Below are 20,812 nucleotides of genomic sequence, written 5' to 3'. Positions count from 1 at the left end.
GGCAGATTAAAGCCCAACTTAGGCATTCATTAAGTGAATCCACAACTCACTGTTACTATAACACAGGACACTTCATTAAAGTGGATGAAACAGGAATACAGGAAAACAGCACTGCAGGGTAGTCAATCAGTGAACTTGATTATGAATCCAATGCAAGGGGCTTTACATAATCAACTGTGTACAAAAAGTCAATAGTCCCTGTCAGGTACGCTGGAATCATACACGTTACCATCAACAGTATCATTGTGAATGTTACACACTTAAAGAAAGTTTACAATGAGCAACATGTACTGACAATAGCCATACACAGGTAAATGTGTAGTAAATGGTAATGCAGTAAATCTGCCTAGTACGATATTAAATACACGAACACTTACAACTTCATATATGTCACATCGTTTGTAACGAGCCACGGAAAGCACCACCGGGCACTGCAGACGTGAAGGCGCGTGGATACCGTCTGTGCCTGTGAATTTTTCTGTTTTGAGGACGGCTTCTTTTACCTGTCACTACAGATGGTCTGTTTATGTTTTGATTGAGAGCCTTTTTTTGGGCAGCTGAAGAGGAGAAGTCTATCTTATGGCCAACCTCTGGCTGTATCTTGGTCATATTACCCAGCAAAATCAAGTATGCAGGTTCATCTGTAACAGTCCTTGTGCCACAGATCCACACTGTTGCTTCTACTTTAAACAGAAGAGCAGAGACATGGGTGCAGGTCTCCGCGACTCCGGCCATACAGCTGCAGTGGGCGGCTTCAACCTTCCCTGTGATACTCACAATGACCCATGGCTGCAATGCTGGATGATTCAGTCTTTGAGAGTGCAGTACCTGAAACACACACAGGCAAGGTTCAAGACACGAACTTTAATAAGCCAAGGCCGACACAAATGTGTTGTGTCTACGTTCAAATACATTAATCATAAATGTAACAACTAAAGTGTTTTTATGTATCCATATATAGAAAGCTGCATGTTATATTTTAAATCTGCATGTTTCTTTTTAGAAACCTATCAGCAAAAAACTTAAGTATGTAATGCAAGGATGTAATCACTTTCAAGAGTGAGAAAGCATAAAGTTCGACTTTAAGTGACAATTGTGGACACTTAATATGATAAGGCGATTCTGCAGGTCATTAATCAATGTATAAAACTAAAATAAAATGTGTCACTAAAATGTATTTAGTGACACAGCACACAAACACGGAAGCAAGATGTGTAATTAGGATTATTTATAATAAATATGAATTAATTAGTGTAATTTCATTAACCATAGAGAATAACTAAATCCTTCAGGACAATGTCACATCAGTGCACTGAACTCACTATGGCATCCATCTAACAGAGCTTCCACATGTTCTCACTGTAATTTCCCCTCATGAATGAATTTATGCTGCACTAATCTGAATGTTCGGAGGGAAATCAAACGCATTTTACTCGTAGTACTCAAGCTGACTTCACTTGGTTTGAATGACGGCGTACTCACAATTGCACCCAGTCCTTGGTGAATTGGATGTGCGCCTCCAGAGATTTATAACGGCGAAATTGGTGCGCCGTGTATGCGCTGACTTTACAGACAAGGTACGAGAACAGATCATGCTAAGTCAACAGCGGTTTGGTCTTCAGGGTTTCTACTCCACTTTCATATGGGTCCACATTTCCGATGCACGCTACTTTTTGCAAGTACCGTCTCTTTGCATGTGGACACAAACTGTCTCTACACCGTCCTTTTCATTTTGAGCTACAGTGTGTTTGTTTTGATTCGTGGCCTGGTGCTCCCACAATGCATTGCGGCGTTACGTCAACTCCAAAGCCCGTTGCGTGCAGGAGAATATGCGCATGCGCATTGCCATGGTGATTTTAAACGTGCAAAAATTCTGTTTAGTAGTTGTTGCTGTTTCTTTCTTTCTTTCTTTCTTTCTTTCTTTCTTTCTGTCACTATAATTCATTCAAGGCTTTGTGGGAAATGCTTCTCCTGTAAAAGTTTCAGTCACCGGCGACATTTTTTCATCAGCAGAACGTTGACCGTCATCACAATGAACCAAATTCGATGACGTCACAAAAGTCAGCTCAAACCACAACCAATCAAAATCTTGACTTTGATCTGAAAATCTTTAAATAGCCGTTAGTTCGCAGTGTTCCTCACAGCAATCAGTTGCGATTAGTTCACATTTGCTTCGTGTTTTTAAACAGTTTCCTAAAGAGATTTAAACTCTTTTTCAAGGATATTTTAAAAGTTCTGTACCAATCAGCTAAAGTTTGACAGCTGTACCGACCAGTTTCCTCCAGTCTATTAAAGCAGACTGTTTTCAAAAAATGGATAGAGGAGACGGCTCACAAAACCATGACGATGGTGAACAAAACCATGTTGGTGTAGGACTAGCAGTCAATGAGCTGCTTTTGGCACTGCTGCAACAGGGAAATCTTAGAGCAGTTGACAGGATGTTCCCCTGGATTGAAATCAATCAGTTGCGTGGTTTAGTTGATAATCAACTGCCACAACAAGAGGAGGCAGTTGATGTTCCGGCAGGAGGCATCGAAATAAATCCTCCCCAGGAAATAGCAGGACCCTGGGAAAATTTTAGAGCAGAGATGGGAGTAGGCGATGGCATTGAAAGAAATCCACCCCAGGAAATAGAAGGACCCTTGGTCATTAATGGAGCAGAGATGGGAGTAGGAGATAACATAGAAAGAAATCCACCCCAACAGATAGAACGACCATTGGTCATTAATAGAGCAGAGATGGGAGCAGGAGATTACACAGAAAGAAATCCACCTCTAGAAATAGAACAACCCGTGTACAATAATGTAGCAGAAGAAGATCCAATTATTGATGAAATCAGGTGGTGGGAAGATGAGGGATCTGAGAGCGACACTGAAAGTGTTCCTGATAGTGACACAGATGACGATGGAGACAATGGCCAGGATGCTCCTGTGCTATTGCCCCCCAACCCAGTACCAGACGGTTCGAGGAGGAGACCAAGGGAGGAGGAGGATGAAGAAGAAGAAGATGGGAGAGCTAGGAAAATGTCTAAACACTGAATTTTGAGCTGAGCTGGACAGTCAGTGTTGCACCCATCTTCCAAAGCTACATGTGTCCTACATTGCGTTTCTTTCTGCAGAGGAGCTTGCTTCCAATAAAAGCAGCAGGAACAAAGACAGGAAACAAATAAAAAGGAAAAAGTGAAAAACTGCAAAGCAGAAAAGCAGAAAAGGAGGAAACAGAGACTCAACGAAGGAAGATAAATAACAGGAAAAAAAAGAAGAAAATGTCATGGCTGTGTGAAGGCAGGCAGGAACCCAAGAGCAGGACTCACAGAGGCAAATGTGAAGTCAAAACACCCGTCTTTATTGGGAGTTTGCCGATTGAACAGAAAACTAACTAAACTGGGAAAGCAACAGACAGGAAACCGGGCAAACAGAAAAAACAGAGTAGAATGAAGAACGACGCAACGACGAGCAGGGTGAGACTCAGACACTAAATACAAGAGGTGAACAGGACTGAAAGGACACAGCTGGGAGACACGGCTGACACTGATTACACAGACGAGACAGGGAGAGCACAAAACTGAACACACTGACATAAGACACAGACCTTCAAAATAAAACAGGAAATGCACAGACTGGACTCAGAGACACAGTAACAGACAGAGAACAGAAGGAACACATGGGCAGAAACTAAACAGAGGGAACACAGAACCCAGTGTCCTACATGTAACATGCTCAGAGACTGAATCTCGGCTGGCCCCCTCTGACCCACGGACTTAGTTTCCTGCCACCAGGGACCTGTTTACCAGACTTCCCATATACCACCCGTGACCCAATATGATTGTGCATACAAGTGGAAAGCAACATATGTGTCTCATATCACTGGTACCTTGTTAGATGGTGATGATTGTGGTCTCACTGGTCGCAGACATGGAGGGAGTGGTCCTATTGGTTGGCTCCCACATTAGGAAGGCGGGGTTGGGGCCTTCCTATCACCATTGTGCTAACGTAATTATACAATAGCATTTACAACACCACCATCTTCAAATAGAAAAACACATTATGGAATGCTATCAGTTGTGTATTGGCCTCCCCAAACCCTGGACCTCAACATTAGTGAATAGTGGGATCATCTTGACAGAGAAGGGAAGGAAAGGCAGCCAACATCCAAAAGAAGAGCTTTGAATGCATGTCTTTATCCTGTCTTCCTTCTCACCCCAACCGGTCGCAGCAGATGACCGCCCCTCCCTGAGCCTGGTTCTGCCGGAGGTTTCTTCCTGTTAAAAGGGAGTTTTTCCTTCCCACTGTCGCCAAAGTGCTTGCTCATAGGGGGTCATATTGTTGATTGTTGGGTTTTTCTCTGTATCTATTATTGTACGATCTACTGTACAATATAAAGCTCTGTGAGGCGACTGTTGTTGTGATTTGGTGCAATATAAATAAAATTGAATTGAATTGAATTGAATTGAATTGTTCACACTGCTGACTCATGACTGTGTAGCAACACATAGTTCAAATCACATCATTAAGTTCGCTGATGACACGACCGTGGTGGGTCTCATTAGCAAGAACGACGAGTCAGCGTACAGAGAGGAAGTGCAGAGACTAACGGACTGGTGTAAAGACAACAACCTGTCTCTGAATGTTGACAAGACAAAAGAGATGGTTGTTGACTTTAGGTGGACACGAGGCGACCACTCACCGCTGAGCATCAACGGCTCCTCTGTGGAGATCGTCGACAGCACCAAATTCCTGGGCGTCCACCTGGAGACGGCCCTCGGCTGGTCCCTCAACACCAGCTCCCTGCACAAGAAAGCCCAACAGCGTCTCTTCTTTCTGAGAAGACAGAGAAAGGCCCGGCTTCCACCACCGATCCTGACCACCTTCTATAGAGGAACTATCGAGAGCATCCTGGGCGGCTGCATCACTGTCTGGTTTGGGAACTGTGCCATATCAGACCGCAAGACCCTACAGCGGATAGTGGGAACAGCAGAGAAGATCATCGGGGTCTCTCTCCCCTCTATTGAGGACATCTACACCACACGATGCATTCGCAAAGCCACCAGCATTGTGGCTGATCGGACACACCCCTCTCACACACTCTTCACACTCCTGCCATCTGGAAAAAGGTACCGAAGCATTCGGGCACACACATCCAGACTGTGCAACAGCTTTTTTCCACAAGCCATCCGTCTCCTCAGCAAAAAGGGACTGACTGATAAACACGCACACACACACACACATACTAACATTATCACTCAGCTTAACTCAACTACCTCAAAACATTGAGACTGGACTGACTAATCAACACAAGCACAAACACACTGACCTACACCACCAAACCATCGCACACACCAACCTGTAAATGGTCTTTTGCACAATATTATTACTGGACTTTCTGCACTAACTTCTGCACTTCCTAATTTTTGCTGCTACACTAAGGAATGTTTACTGTTCCTCCACTACCTCAACTCATCATCACAAAACCTTATTATTATGTTACGTTGTGTTTTTTTTTGTCACACTGTCACTTGCTGCTCTTGTTTGCACATTTGCACGTGCACTTTGTTGTCTGCTGTCTGATAACAAAAAAAAAAAAGTCATCCTTAGATAGTTAGATAGTTTTTTGTTCATTTATGTTGTAATTTATGTTAGGTCAGTCTGTCTTGTCTCTGCTAGCCAGCTAACTAGGCCTCTTAGTTAGCTAGTTTAGAGTTTTCTGTTAAATTATGTTGTAAATTTATGTTGCATGTAGCACCTTGGTTCCTGGAGGAACGTTGTTTCGCCTCACTGTGTACTGTTAAACTGTATATGGTTGAAGTGACAATAAAGCCAACTTGACTTGAATTGAACTGAATTGAATGTCCTTCAAGAAGCCTGGAGAACTTTTCCTGAAGACTACTTTCGCTATAATAAAAAAAAAGAAAAAATTAAAGCAAAGGTAATGACTAGTTTGGGTGTTGTAGTCCTTTAATAATCAAGGAAAAGTAGTAAATCCACAATTTAAAAAAAAATGCTTTTATTAAAAATAATCCTGGTGTGGATTAGTTACTTACACATCAAACCAATGTTTTACAGGCAGAACATTGCTCATCTGAGTTTTGACCCAGAGTGAAATTCACACAAGTTCAGCTTTCATTACCTGATCAGTGCGCCACTGAAGCAGACCCACTCTGCTCTGTCTTTGAAGATTCACCATGAGAAATTGGCATTCCTTGCTCTAACTGTCCACAATATGAAAGTCACAGGAAAAACCGACATGTCTTTTTTTTATGTTTGTTTGTTTGTTTTAACCCACTATGGTGCCACTTAAAATCCCTGTGTTTGAACAGTACACTTCAATTCTGCTTTAACAGCAATCCTTGATGTGCAGGGAAACATCAGGGTTAGCAAACTCACAACGCGAGTCTTCTTTCTCTGGGCCACATGTGTAATATTTATGTTTTTGTCCATCGAGCCACTCCATAGAGCTTCACCGCAAGTCATGATTAATTGCAGCAGAGAATAAACACCAGCCTTCAGACCAGCTGCAAAACAGAAAAATAAACACGTGGACAAAATGCATAAATTTGCTGTAATGTAAGTTAATAAAGTAAGTTACATACCGCAAAAGCCAATAGCTCCTCCAGTCACACAACCACTGTTGCCTTGGGGCAGACTGACAGAAGCGAGGCTGCCATATCGCGCCATCGGCCCCTCTGACCACCACCAGTAGGCGGCAGGTGAAGTGTCTTGCCCAAGGACACAACGACCGAGTCTGTCCGAGCCAGGGTTCAAACCGGCAACCTTCCGGTCACAAGCCGAACTCCCAACTCTTTGAGTCACGATCGCCCCAAAGTTTTCTCCACTTTGGATGCCTCCAGTGAGTTCTGGCAAATTCCACTGGACCCCAGCTGCCAAAAACTGACCACGTTCATAACTCCCATGGGCAGGTTTTGCTTCAGGCGTCTGCCATTTGGCATAACAGCACCCGAGATCTTCCAGCGGCTCATGAGCACTTTGCTCAAGGGCCTAGATGGGACTGTCATTGTGATGGACGACATACTGGTTTTCGGGGCTAAGAAAGAGGAGCATGACCAACGCTTAGATGCAGTATTACTGACAATCAAAGCATCAGGCCTTAAGCTCAACAGGTCCAAGCAGCTATGGCCTGCATGCTGCACTGTTACAGGACCATGACGGGGAGTTTTGGCCTGTTGCTTTTTGTTCTCGCACTCTCACAGATGCAGAGAAAAGATATTCACAGATTGAAAAAGAGTGTTTAGCATCTGTCTGGGCCTGTGAACGTTTTTCCCGCTACATCCAAGGCATGGGTCATGTATGTGTACAAACTGACCATAAGCCCTTGGTGCCTTTGATCAACTCATACGACCTTGACCAAACACCACTGAGATGTCAGAGACTGCTGATGCGACTGATGTGATTCAGTGTCACTGCTGAGCATGTTCTCGGTAAACAGTTAGTGGTGGCGGACGCACTCTCCAGACATCCACTGCATGGATGCTATCAGTTCGAGACAGACAGCCGGGTCAAGGTATATGTGAGCAACGTAGTGACAAGCAAACCTATCAAGTCACATAAGTTGGAGGAAATTCACAGTGCTACACAGATGGACCCAGAGCTTCAAAAAGCAATCATTTTCATCAGACAAGGGTGGCCTTTGAGAATGGCAAAGAGTTCATCACTGCAAGGCTTCTATGCAGCCAGAAGCCACCTTTCAGAATCAGACGGTCTAGTGCTCTACCACGATCGCATTGTAATTCCCACAGCACTCAGACCCAGTGTCCTTGACCAATTACATGAAGGCCACCAAGGACTAACTAAATGTAGAGAGCGTGCAAGATCAACAGTGTGGTGGCCCACCATTGGACTTCAAATGACACACAAGGTGAGATCATGCAACTTTTGCAGAGAGCACAAGCCTACACAGCGACGGGAACCCCTCGTGACTACTCCTCTGCCCAATGGCCCCTGGCAAACGATTGCAGTACTCGAAAAGACATTGTTGCCCAGTCCAGTCAATAGGGACACGGTTTGCCAAAGGGATGCTCCAAAGGGAGACTGAGGACTATCTCCTTTCTATGTTCTAAGGGCAGAATAATACCTTATCAGGACTGAGGGTAGTCTACCCCTGTGATGTCGTACGTTCTGACAACACTGTTTTATATTTAAAGTACTTTTGTTAAAGGGGAAGATGTTGTGAGATTTATTTTTCTTGTACTAGTAAGGCTACTATGGGGCCGGCCACTAGAGGTCGCTGGAACACTGTATGTTTTTGGAAAATTGATGTAGCCACGTACACTGGTGCTACAGTTCAATAAAAGTAGTCCGTGCTGAATAAACCCTGCGTCTTATTGCCTCCTATCATGACAGAGCTTGAGCAAGATCTTACTATTTCACAGATGTGGCGTATGGCTGAATTGTGTAAGCCTGATTTATACTGTCCTCAATAAATCTGTGTTTGTTTAATATAGGGCAGAAATATGATAAAATACTTATAATTGTAGAGTTTGTTTTCATGGAAAGTGAGAATTTTTTTTGTTTTGAAACAAATAATAATCATTTTTAAATAATCTCTTTAGTCACAATAAATTTGCAGTGAGCAGGAACATTGTGCACTGAATTCCTGTTTTTTTCTAAATGTAGGTATTATCAGCATCCGATAAAGATCCTTCTCAAAAAAAAGTCTTTGCCAAATTTTAGACACATTACAGAAACATAAGAGCTTCTAAAAGCATCTTGGCCATTTGGCAGCTGTTGAAACACATCCAGACATATTGGAATATTAGGATATATATTATTGGACTGGAATATTAGAAACTACATGTGTATCCCCAGTCAAAATTGCACTCACACAGTAGTCCTGAGGAAATAAACATTTTTGTCTGTCTTTTTTGATAACTTGTAAAAGTCAAAGTTTCCAAAGAATAGATTCAAATGAAAAAAGAAAAAAAAACTTGTGTAATTTATCAGGAGTGATCATACTAAATGCAAAACAGAAGCAAATGAACACACAACTGGGGTAGAATGTTTATTAGAATTTGCAATTAGCGATGTAACATTCACCTACATGACACAAAGGAAGTCATAAATATGCTAATATGCACAACTCTGTTGAAATGAGCTTCTTTCATCGGGGGATGATATCCACTGATATATCTCCATGTAGTTGGATAGGGATGAATGCACAGATACCTGTCACTCTGATGACACAGTAAATAAAAGTACAAAATAAACAGAGTCCATATCAAATATTTAGATACACGTAAAAAGAAATTAGAAATAAGTCAGAAGAGCACTGGATAATTAGCAAAAAGCAAAAAGTAAAGAAAAAAAGCTTTGTAATTCACTGCACTGCACCCGTAATAGTATTGTTTCCGCTCCTGTACACGGAGTATCAATGGCAATTATTAAAAAGAAGCTAAGCAGATCCTCATTAATCTTATAATATCATTCTGCTTATAACCTTTTTATTATAAAAAATATGACATCAAACATGAAACAGGCATGAGAAACAAAGAACAATCCAAACAGGTTTCCTGCTGCACCTTCAACTGTACAGGTAATGATTCAGAGTCAGAATTCAATTCAATTGAATCACAACATTAAGGCAGTTTATACTGTAGGATAAACCCTGCGGTATTACATAGAACATTCTAGCAACTGGAGCAAGCACTTGGTGACAGTGGGAAGAAAAAAAAAACCTCTTTTAATAGGAAGAAGCCTCTGCTCTGGGAGCGACGGCTTCTTCTTCTACCACGTCTGGTTGGCTGTGAGGGGGGCAGACAAAAGACACACTGTCTGAGAGACAGAGATTAACAATAGAAATTAATATAGAGATTACAATTATTGATTACATGTACAGTGGTGTATAAAAGTTGTCACGGTCTGGAGGGCAGACCGTGGGGGATGTAGGAGAAAGGACCCAAAACGCAGACTTAATGGAATAAACAGTGGGTTTATTTACAGTGAGGTAATTGTACACCACACATTAAATCTCCAAAAGTGCTCCCTCGACTCCCGTGACGTGTCTTCTCCCAAGTGCTGGTATCCCGTGCTCTCTGCCCCTGTGCCTTCACACACCCCGTGTGTCTTGCAGTCCTGTGTTCCGCTGTCCTCCTGGGGAAAAACACAGACACAGCCGTTATGGCACCAACTCCGGCAGGCATACACTTTAACAACACTAGAAACACTGACATGGAGTCTAACTCAACGATCCTGCGCCGGAAGAAGCTCCATCGCTCTGTTAAGTAGCTCCCCCGACGATCCTGATCAGAAGCAGGTGTGTGGTAAGCTAGGCGTGACCAGCAGCTGGCAGGGCCACACCCATCAGGCCTGCAGGTGGCTGTCCTTCATCCTCCAGCCTCACACACACACACACACACCAGCATGGAACACAAGAGCACAGTGCAGCAAACATACATCCAATACACTAATAACAATAAAGGTCCACACTGTTCACGAACCCCGAGTCCCTGGCACCGGGTCCGTGACAAAAGTAATAAAAAACTGTGATTTTTACAGTGTGTTTTTTCCCTTTCTTCCTTCATCCAGGCATATGGGCCAACTTTTTAATACCCCTGAAAAATGGAGAAGTGATCGAGGGTCAGTATGTGGAGCTGCAGGCCCGGTACACTGGCAGCAACCCAAATTCCAAGAGTATCGCCTGGAACTTTTTGATGCCTAACACCAGCCAGATGAAGATGGTAAGGAAACAATTACACTTAAGTCTAATATACTGTATATCAAGCCAAGACAAGAAAAGACTTAAAGGTTTCTAATACTACTGTGCTGTGCAGATAGATGATCCAAAAGGAGGATCACAATCAAATAGATTTAGGGGAAGAAAGAGAACTCAGGAAGGGAAAGGATACAGGGTTTTTTTTTATTATTATTATTTCCCTTAGTGTCTCACCTTACTTTACTCTTTACAGGAAGAAACATTCATTAAATGTAAAAACATTTTCACTGATAAAAGAACAAAACTTAACTGCAATCTATTCAGAGTCGTATGTGTTTAGACAAGATAAAGTGAGCAATTCCCCTCTGACAAATTGTTCAATTCTATTGTATTTTATTTATACAGCACCAAATCACAACAACAGTCACCTCAAGTCACTTTATAGTGTAAGGTAGATCGTACAATAATAGAGAGAAAAACCCAACAATCATATGACCCCCTATGAGCAAGCACTTTGGCAACAGTGGGAAGTAAAAACTCAGTTTTAACAGGAAGAAACCTGCGGCAGGACCAGGCTCAGGGAGGGGCGGGGCCATCTGCTGCGACCAGTTGGGGTGAGAGAAGGAAGACAGGATAAGACATGCTGTGGAAGTGAGACAGAGGTTAATAACTAGAAATAATATGTATATAAACACATAGTGAGCGAGAAAGGTGACTGAAGAAGAAATACTCAGTGCATCATGGGAATCCTCCAGCAGCCTCAGCATAACTCAGGGTCACCTGATCACGCCCTAACTGTACTACTTTAGCAAGAAGGAAACTCTGAATCCTAATTTTAAAAGTAGAGATAGTGTCTGTCTCCCCAATCCAAATCTGGTTCCACAGAAGCGGGGCCTGAAAACTGAAGGCTCTTCCTCCCATTCTACTTTTAAATGAACTAGGAACAACAAGTAAGCCTACAGTCTGAGAGCAAAGTGCTCTAATGGGGTGGTATGGTACTAATTATGTAAGTAACTAAAATTTGACAAAGTGATATTTTTTCCAAACTGCTAATATATGTTTCCTATGCATAATATAATAATAGTAATATGGAGAAAATAATTGACAAGAACCTATTGTGCCTTTTCCAGCTCTTGGTTTTGTTTTTGAATGCTATTAGAGTTGCTTGGCATCATTTGTAGTTGAAAGTAATCATAAATACCAATGCATGAGTTCTTGGTGCAGCCCCTCAGTTCATCTTCTCTCTTAAACAGACAGTTTTTGCTCCTCACCGTTCTTACCTTTAAGGTAACAGGCGATGATGCGTTTAGATCACTGTGGAGTGATTTTGGCCCACTCTTCTTTGCAGAATGCTTTAATTCTTTCACATTGGAGGGCTTTTGAGAATAAACGGTCTGTTTAAGGTCTTGCCAAAGCATCTCAATCAGATTTAAGTTGTTTTCTTTTGCTGCTATGTTCTGGATCACTTTCCTGGTGCATAACTCAAATTATGCACCAGAATTTCAGAATACAAGCTGATGGCAGGAGATTTTCCTTCAGGATTCTCTGGTATAAAGCAGAATTCAAGGTTCCATCAGTTACAGCAAGTGATCAAGGTCCAGACCATCAGGTGACTAGATTACTCAAAGAAAACAGATTTTAATCTAAGAACATCTTTACTTTTTACTGTAAATGATGCATCTGCCTTGAACCGTTCTATTTATACTGTATTTCAGCCCCTTCCACTGCAGAGATACATATGCTGGAACTAGGTTTTATATCAGGCTTCTTTTGTTGTGTTTTGTTTTTTATTGTACAAGAGCCATATTCGTTAGAATGTAGTATTTATCTAACAATACAGACCTGCATAATTTGTGTTAATTAAATTGCAGAGAATGAGAGCTGAGAATTTATAGATCAGGTTCAAGAACATTAATATTACTGTTTAATTTGGCCTTATAGGTGGAAATGTGAAGGTTAGATTTAATTTTATTCACAACTGAACATAGAAAACATGTCCAATGTTTAAACTGAGAACGTACCTTTTTAAAGTGTGGGCTGTGAGTCCGCCGTGCACTGTTTACCTCACCTGCCGATATGCGTCATGTGTAGTTGCTTTGGAGGAGGCTGTAAAACTTTGTGTAGAGTCCAGTAAAGGTTGATGAGTCAGTGAAGCTAACTTCTGTCCAATGTCAGTGATACTAAGGTGAGTTGTTGAAGATGTCCTGAACTTTCCTCTGTAAGCACTGCTGATTTTACCAGTGTTAGTGAAACTTTCTTTTCTTTAAAGTCTTGCACTTGGACATTTAGCAAATAAATCTCTGGAAATGTTTTGGATAAATACAAAGTCCATTACATCCCTGACCTGGATGTCAGTGACACAGGTCAGTGATATCTGTTATGCACAACTACTTCTTCGTGTGCTTTCTTTTATGTACTAAAAGACCCCAAAAAACCCCCTTTTTTTAATCTTCTTTTTGTTTCATGTGACGCTTGCTTTCTGTCCTTCTGTCCAGATCATCTCCTACACCGACAACGAGGTGAAGGTGTTTGACGGACAGTTTAAGGGCCGTGTCGGTTTCCTACATCAGATGCCATCATCAGATGTGTCGTTCTACATCAACAACACCCGGGAGTCCGATTCAGGAAGCTACATCTTTCAGATTGTTAATGATGGTATTACTGAAACGGTTACCCTGGATGTGAAAGGTAAGGGAAATTCACCCGTTGCACAGCTGTACTTCTCAGATTCACTGTGAAACAGTAAAACAGAAAGTCTTGTAATAAAACATTACATAATCCTCTCCCCTCAGTCCCTCCTTCTGTTCCGAAGTGCTCTATGACAGGGAAGCCAGAGGTAAAAGGAAATGTTACTCTGATCTGCATGTCCAGCTCTGGGAAACCTATTCCTTTGTACAAGTGGAAGAAAACCAGCCCCACCTCTGAGGTCTTCTTCTCACCCATGCTCAGTGAGTGCACAGCGAAAAAACAAAGAGTCATTGTTTGCTATAAATGTGAATTATTGATAGAAAAAGCAGCCTGCACACCGTCTTTTGGGATTGTCACTTAGCACATCTTTGAGAACTGTTATACATGTGAAATAATGTGTCTTCATGTGTGTTTGACTGTCTTTTCCATGTAAACTGCTGTGTTAGATGAGAAGACTGGCACTCTGAAGCTGAACAACCTGAGCAGCAACATGTCGGGGAAATACGTGTGCACAGCCAGCAACACGGTGGCAGAAAAGAGCTGCGCAATCGACCTGCACATTACCAACTGTACGCAGCAAGTGTAACCCTGGTTATGGTTTATTAATAAAAATAAGTGATGAAAAATAGTTATGGACCACACATTCAGATACACTATTATCAAGCATGAACAGCGAGCATCGATGTAATTAATTATTTCTGTTGGACACGATCATATCCTACTAATTTCTTATGACTGCTGACACGTCATAAGAAAACTAAATGAATATGCAGCGAACTTTCTTACATATATATTAAAATATTACAAATATACAATAATTTAGCAAAAGTATCATTATAAACCCCTATCACTCATGACTTACACAGATTCAAAGTAAAAAACAAACCCTGTTTGCCAGACATGTTTAACGTTGCTAGCATAGGGCTGTGACATTTTACATTGTAACCATTAGCTTAGCTGACTTTTCTATTCAGCAGCTAAGAAAATTATACTTTTGTCAAAGTTGGCTGAATTTGTCTTACTTTAACATGAGTCTGGACAGTCAACCATGCCCAACACAACCTAGCGTCCTGGGAATATATAATGTTGCAGAAGCCTGAAAACAATGGACAGCGGTAAATTAGTGATCAACATCGCAGCATTATTGTAGTGTCTTTACATTACAATATAAAGCGCCTTGAGGCAACAGCTGTTGTGATTTGTCCCTATATAAATGAAACTGAATTGTAGCTTAAAACTGATTTGCTAGGCCACAGCACAACTGGTCACCTGATTAGTCCATCTCTATGTCAAACAGAAAGGACATCTTTACATGACTCGAATATAAAACATTAATCTGCTTTTCTAGCCAGTGCTGTACAAGTACTATTGATTCTACACGAAATGAGGTAATAAAAGTGTTTTTAAATTCTTTGAGATAGTAATTGTATGTTCTTTAATTCCAGCCAATAAAGTGGGGGTGATTGTTGGTGCCACAGTTGGCTCAGTGGCTGGCTTCATCTTCCTCCTTTTTGTGTGCCTCGCTTTTGTCTTCGTGATAAGGAGAAGAAACAACGAGGATGACTTGGCCAATGAAATCAAGTGAGTCAGTGTGGCTTAAATGCAAGCAGAATTTTATCATTTAAAATTCGTAACAGCATCTCAGCTGGCCAGCAGATCTGAACCAGGACCCTTTTGCCACAGTGCTAAACAGTGTCAGTTCAGGCAAGTCATAAGTGGCAGCGTTGGTAGATGAAGTTCTTGTTGCTGCTGCTTTGAATCAAATTCATTTTAGTCCTTTGCAGATGACCCAGGTTTTACTTTTGACATGTACCAATTGCACAGGAATGCACATTTTGATCTTGCACATTTCTCAAACTAAAGTGATTCTATCACACCTGTTTAAGAAGCCTGTTTTTCAGATTTAATTTTCATATCCTGTGATAGCAGAAACAAATTACCATAGTTTCAAGATTTAATGAAGTACTCCATTTCAGTGTTACTGTGAACTAATTATGCATTTCTAAAAGTAATCTACACGCCACAAATAAGTAATCCTGCACCTCGATGTCTACAGGGAGGACGCTCAGGCTCCCAAGCGTGTGTCATGGGCTAAGAGCGGCATGGGTTCTGACATCATCTCCAAGAATGGCACCCTGTCCTCCATCGCCTCCAGCCCACACCACAAAGAGTCCTCCCATCACCACAACAACCACCACCACCACCTGCAGCAGTATCCACAGCGCCCCCCCTCAGACACTGCATCCATCATCACCGCCACAGGCAGCAATGCCGGCTATAGACCGTCCCGCCACCAAGGGGCCTCCACTCCCACCCATTACAGCTACAACAACAACACCACCCTGCCACGTGAACAGCCATTGTCCCCCGAGGCCGGCAGCAATGGCGGTTCCATGCCCAGACCCGAGCGCTACACCCAGTTGCCTCAGGCACAGGCGCTGCCGCAAACGTACAACCAGCCTCGGCTGCAGCTCCAGACCGCTCCCTCCCCGCCACCACTACCCACCTCCACCATCATGGCCTCCAACATCACCCGAATGGGAGGCGTGCCCATTATGGTTCCTGCACAGAACCAGGCCGGATCTCTAGTCTAGCATGAGCTAAGGGAATACTCTCACAAAGGATCAATTGCTGATTTTTCAAAGGGACTTTAATATTTAGCAAAGAATTCAAAATGAAAGGTCATTTACTGATGCCAACAAGCTCTCAGACACACTGTTTACTTCCTTTAAGAATACTTACTTATAGTTCTTTTGTACTCTGTATGCACTGTACACATTTGAAACTATGTATAGATATGATTTTCATACATTTGTCCAGTATCATCTTTTCTACTTTATGGATTTTAATGTTTTCATTTTTCATATTTAGATTTTTAAATGTAATTTCTTCCAAACTGTTTTCCTCCTGCCATTTACTAACCGCAGCTGGAACGCTGTGTGTGCTAATCTCACGGACAGAAAAAAAAGAGCACCAGCATGCTACACTTTATCCATTGTCTTTATTTAGAGAAACTACCTGAAGGACTCATAGGTCATTACTGTTTAAGAAGGAGAATGTTGCTCATAAACACTGGGTTTAATCTATGTATTATTAACTCTATTTCAGCACCAGACATCAAAAGACAACATAATGTGTTGTGTGATAAAGTTTGCCCTTGCAAAGTATCCTAATCCTTTTTCTTGGCTTTGCTTCTGTTGGGTTTTCAACTTGCTTTCAAAATGCTTTTAAACTCACTTCTTTAAATACAGATGAGCAAAAGCTTCTGATAATACTGAGCTGTTTAGGACTGCAGAACAGTAAATTTGCTTATATTCTTGACTAGTACTAATAACCAGTGTTGGGGAAGTTACTTTGAAAAGGTAATTAATTATAGTTACTAGTTACTTCTTCAAAAAAGTAACTGTTAGTAACTGAGTTACAATATTCTAAAAGTAATTAATTACTTGAAAAGTAACTATTGCGTTACTTTATAAAAATGTTTAACCCTCTGGGGTCCAGGGTATAATTGGCCATTTTAACCACTTCTGATTTGACCTCTACATTTCACCTTTAAAAACTGTTTACTTGTTTGGTATCATTCTTTTCAGCACAACCTCACGTGTCTGAATTTCCAGTTATGTTTTCATTTTGACATACTGTATTAACACAATTGATCTAAAATCAGACAAAAAACATAAAATCAGAGTAGAAAAAGTTATATTTTTTACTGTAACAACAACAAACATGTTTAATGAATTATATTTCATAACTTTAAATGCAAATATAAATTGTCAATTTTAAAATCCTATGCACAAGTTTTGCAAACAACAACGTTATTTGCATCCATTTACCTTTTACCTTGATTTTTTAAATAACCATTTCAAACTATTTACAGAACAATCAGTTGTTCTGCATTCAATAAGATGCAACACAAATTATTTGTGCCACTCCAAAAACACAATTTCTGTCCACTATAAAGGAGAACATCACAGCCTGATACCTGCAGGTCTGACAGCAGCAGGTGTATCACTCCTGTTTCTACCTGGAGACAGCAGTCGCCTCATTGTTCTGACACACAACACAAAACTATCCACAACACTACACACTAACTACACACTCCAAACACGCTAAACGTCACAAAACTCTCTCTCTCTCTCTCTTTTTCGTTAGACAGTGATCATGATTACCGTCCGCGGGAGCGCGCGCAGCTACTTAACGCTGTAGCGTCCACATTACTTACAGCTACTTCCATGCAACTGATATAAGATGCAGTAAGCTGAACACAGCTTCAATCGTCTGTTTGTTGAAAAATAGTAACGGAGCGCATTTTCTTGTTAGTAACTGTAACGGCGTTGTAACGATAGGAATAGTAATTAGTTAGATTACTCATTACTGAAAAAAGTAATGCCGTTATTCCCATCACTGCTAATAGCTAATAACTAATCATTTAAAGTTGCCTGCAGCATTCAAATTGTAAATATGTGAATTTTGGGGGGTAATTGGTAGCACGTTGTTGAGTGCAGCCTTTATGGACAACAGAAACAGGGGACGTGTTTGCCTTTATTACCACTTTGTGTTGGCATTCTTTTGTAACTTAGTCATCATCTGCGTCATCAGCATAAATTCATTACATACATTCATTATTTGGACCTGTTCTTCTAGACTGGCGCAAAGAGCTTATAGCATTAGAGAAAGACACCCGGTGATCACACAGTCCCGCACAGTGAGGATAAAGCTCTCGCTTTTAACAAGAGGGAGTAGGAGCCACCTTCTTTGACCAGTAGTGGATCAAGAAACTGAAAAAATATACAACCGGCCATCTGCCACAACCCAACCAGTCGCGGTAGATTGCCGCCCTTCCCTGAGCCTGGTTCTGCTGGAGGATTATTCCTGTTAAAAGGGAGTTTTTCCTTCCCACTGTTGCCAAAGCGGGTCATATTACTGTTGGGCAACTAACAATAATATGACTTTCTTTGTATTATTTCTCCGTATTATTGTAGGGTCCACCTTACAATATAAAGCGCCTTGAGGCAACTGTGATTTGCTGTATAAATAAAATTGAATTGAACTGAAGATCAAAAAGAGGCCACCAAATATATCAGCTAGCAGCAGAGCACCACTATGCATCACATCAGGATTAGAACCATAAGGCAGGTCTCCTTTCAAAATGGTCCACCACACTTCAGTACTTATGTATTTAAACTCCTTGGAAAAAAATTGTGGATATACAGTTATGTAGCACAAATTTGACAAATTTCTATAGTTTCTTTACTTGAGTATATCAAGTATTCACATTCTACTTAGAAATATTTGGGGAAATGTTAACAAGCGTAAAGCGCACGAAAGTCTGTTAAGAAGCCTCGAGATGCATTGTTAGGTCAGCAAATTTGAGCCATTTTATCAAGTTTCATTTAAGCTGATGGAGTTTTTGGCTAAAAACCTAAAGACTCCATCAACATTATTGCAGGACCATCAGTCTTGCACTACAGATATTCCTGGAATCTCGACCTCTTTAGACTTTCTTTATGCACCTTGGAAGTTAACAAATGTGTTTCAGTTTGCTTCTAATCTGAAACAAATAAACTAGATTTGGTTCAGAAACTATTTTCCATTTCCAAAATGTGTGGACATATTTTGAATAAAAACTGCTGTGAGGGAGGCACTGTTTTGTAAAAATCACATTTGTAAGAATGTATCCAAATAGCTAAGGTCATTTTAATACACTGAATGATTCCAGAACTTCTTTTCATTAGTTAAGAACTAAAACTATTTATTATGTTTTTACACATTAGCGCTATTTGTAATGTCTGTTGTTACTGAATATGATTTCGATTTGGAAAAGAGAAGAAAGTGTGGTCATATTCTGCTGTAGTGTAATTACACTGGAGCATATGTTTGTTATTTAAGCTTTTGGTTAATGTGCACAGATATTTTTACAATTATTTACATGACATTCTGAGATGAAGGCTGATGAGGTTGAAGGAAAACATACTGTAAAAGCATCTCATGCAAACCACTTGAGAATATAAGCTCAAGACTAAAGTCAAGATTTCATGAGGGAAGTTGAAAGAAAAGAGGAAATCTGTTTGCTGTGCATTTAAGACTCTGTGTCCTTTAAAAGTGTACATTATGGACATTCAAATGTATTCAACGCAAGCCTTTATTTTTATATTGTACATGTATAAAAAGCACATTAAGAAAAGTGAAAGAAGTGCTCACTATCACACTGAGTTATAAACCAGTGTGGATTGTATAACTGCTGTGGACAAATTGGTGGCCAAACAAATATGCTTATTTATACAGACGGCCTAAACTGTAGACAATAATGTGCAGTGTGCACTTGTATCTTCCATATTTATGTTCATTGAAAATGCCTTGTATTATATTTTCAATTAAAATTTAAAAAGATCAGCTGTTTGTGAGTTTTGTTTTATTCTTGTTTTCCAAGTTTTACCAATTTTGTCTTCTTGGCAAGCTTGTAGAAGGAAGGAAGGATTGATGACTGAGCTTGAAAGGACACAGGGTTTTCCTTTGGCGTTTTTGTTAGAAAAAAGCTGACAAGGATCTGTCATTAAACAATCCAGCACCAAGAGAGGACCAGCCACTCCTTTAAGTAGCGGTTCAGGACAATGTCATCACAGGCGTGTGGAAGTGTGGAACCAACAGGCAGAAAATCTCCACTAAGTCCCGCTGCTGCACAAAAACAAGCACACACACGTAAACACACAAACCAGGATAGCAGAGGAATTGAGTAGATAGCTGAGGTGGAGAGATGGACAGGAAGTAGGAGGTCAGCATGGAGAGGACAGAGGGAACAGATACAAAACTGATGAATAATCAGCAAATACAATGATGTCAAAAGTATGACAATCCCTTAAAAACATCCTGGGATCAGAGCTTTCTGTGTGAACTGAAAAAGATTCTTCATCTTTTTGCCAAACACATTTCGTTTTTCCAAGATCAGACCTATGCATCCTCTATAGCAGGGGTGGGCAACTCCAGGCCTCGAGGACTGGTGTCCTGAGACCTCTACTGAACCCGCAGTACTTCAACACAGCTCACACTGTTACACTGGAGGCATAAAAATAACCCCTAAAAAGAACAAACCCGGTGATTCTATCAGCTGTAATGGTATCATCTGTCCACAAGGTGTCAGATTTTATTGGTCGATTCACTGAGCAACCCTTTGATATCCATAAAGCTAAAACACTTCACAGCCTGATTGTTTGCTTTGCAACAATCCCACCAACTTCATATGTCTACATTATTGCTGTTGAGAGTTTGATGAGCCAGTACCTTCTGCTTCTGCATAGTCTTTATACAGCAATAAACAGCTGTGAATGTTATTGTGTATGAATTTTCTAGAATGAGGCTGTAGAGGTGCTACATAAATCCCAGTGAGGTTCAGCCTACCATGTTGTACTGGATGGGAGACGAGGAGGAAAGAAGCAAGCCTGCTGGAGAAACTCACACTGAT

The 20,812-nt window shown here is 41.0% G+C and overlaps 1 protein-coding gene across 1 annotated transcript; it reads left to right on the top strand.

Annotated features, from left to right (window-relative positions):
• Positions 1 to 10,540: 10,540 nt before the first annotated feature.
• On the top strand, positions 10,541 to 19,740 carry LOC147320071 (endothelial cell-selective adhesion molecule-like; the record flags this gene model as incomplete). The annotated part of the gene is made up of 6 exons (XM_086307596.1): positions 10,541 to 10,690; positions 13,161 to 13,353; positions 13,458 to 13,613; positions 13,800 to 13,922; positions 14,799 to 14,934; positions 15,410 to 19,740. Coding segments are annotated over 6 exons (1,296 nt in total), but the record flags the coding sequence as incomplete, so codon positions are not given.
• Between the last annotated feature and the right edge of the window lie 1,072 nt (positions 19,741 to 20,812).

This window comes from Aulonocara sp. 'chitande type north' Nkhata Bay, linkage group LG10 (genome assembly GCF_057382095.1).
Source record: "Aulonocara sp. 'chitande type north' Nkhata Bay isolate Kocher_YH1m ecotype deep benthic linkage group LG10, A_spYH_male_GT1.1, whole genome shotgun sequence".
NCBI classification, from domain to species: domain Eukaryota; kingdom Metazoa; phylum Chordata; class Actinopteri; order Cichliformes; family Cichlidae; genus Aulonocara; species Aulonocara sp. 'chitande type north' Nkhata Bay.
Note: the sequence above shows the minus strand (reverse complement) of the source record. Positions and strands in the feature narration are given on the sequence as shown.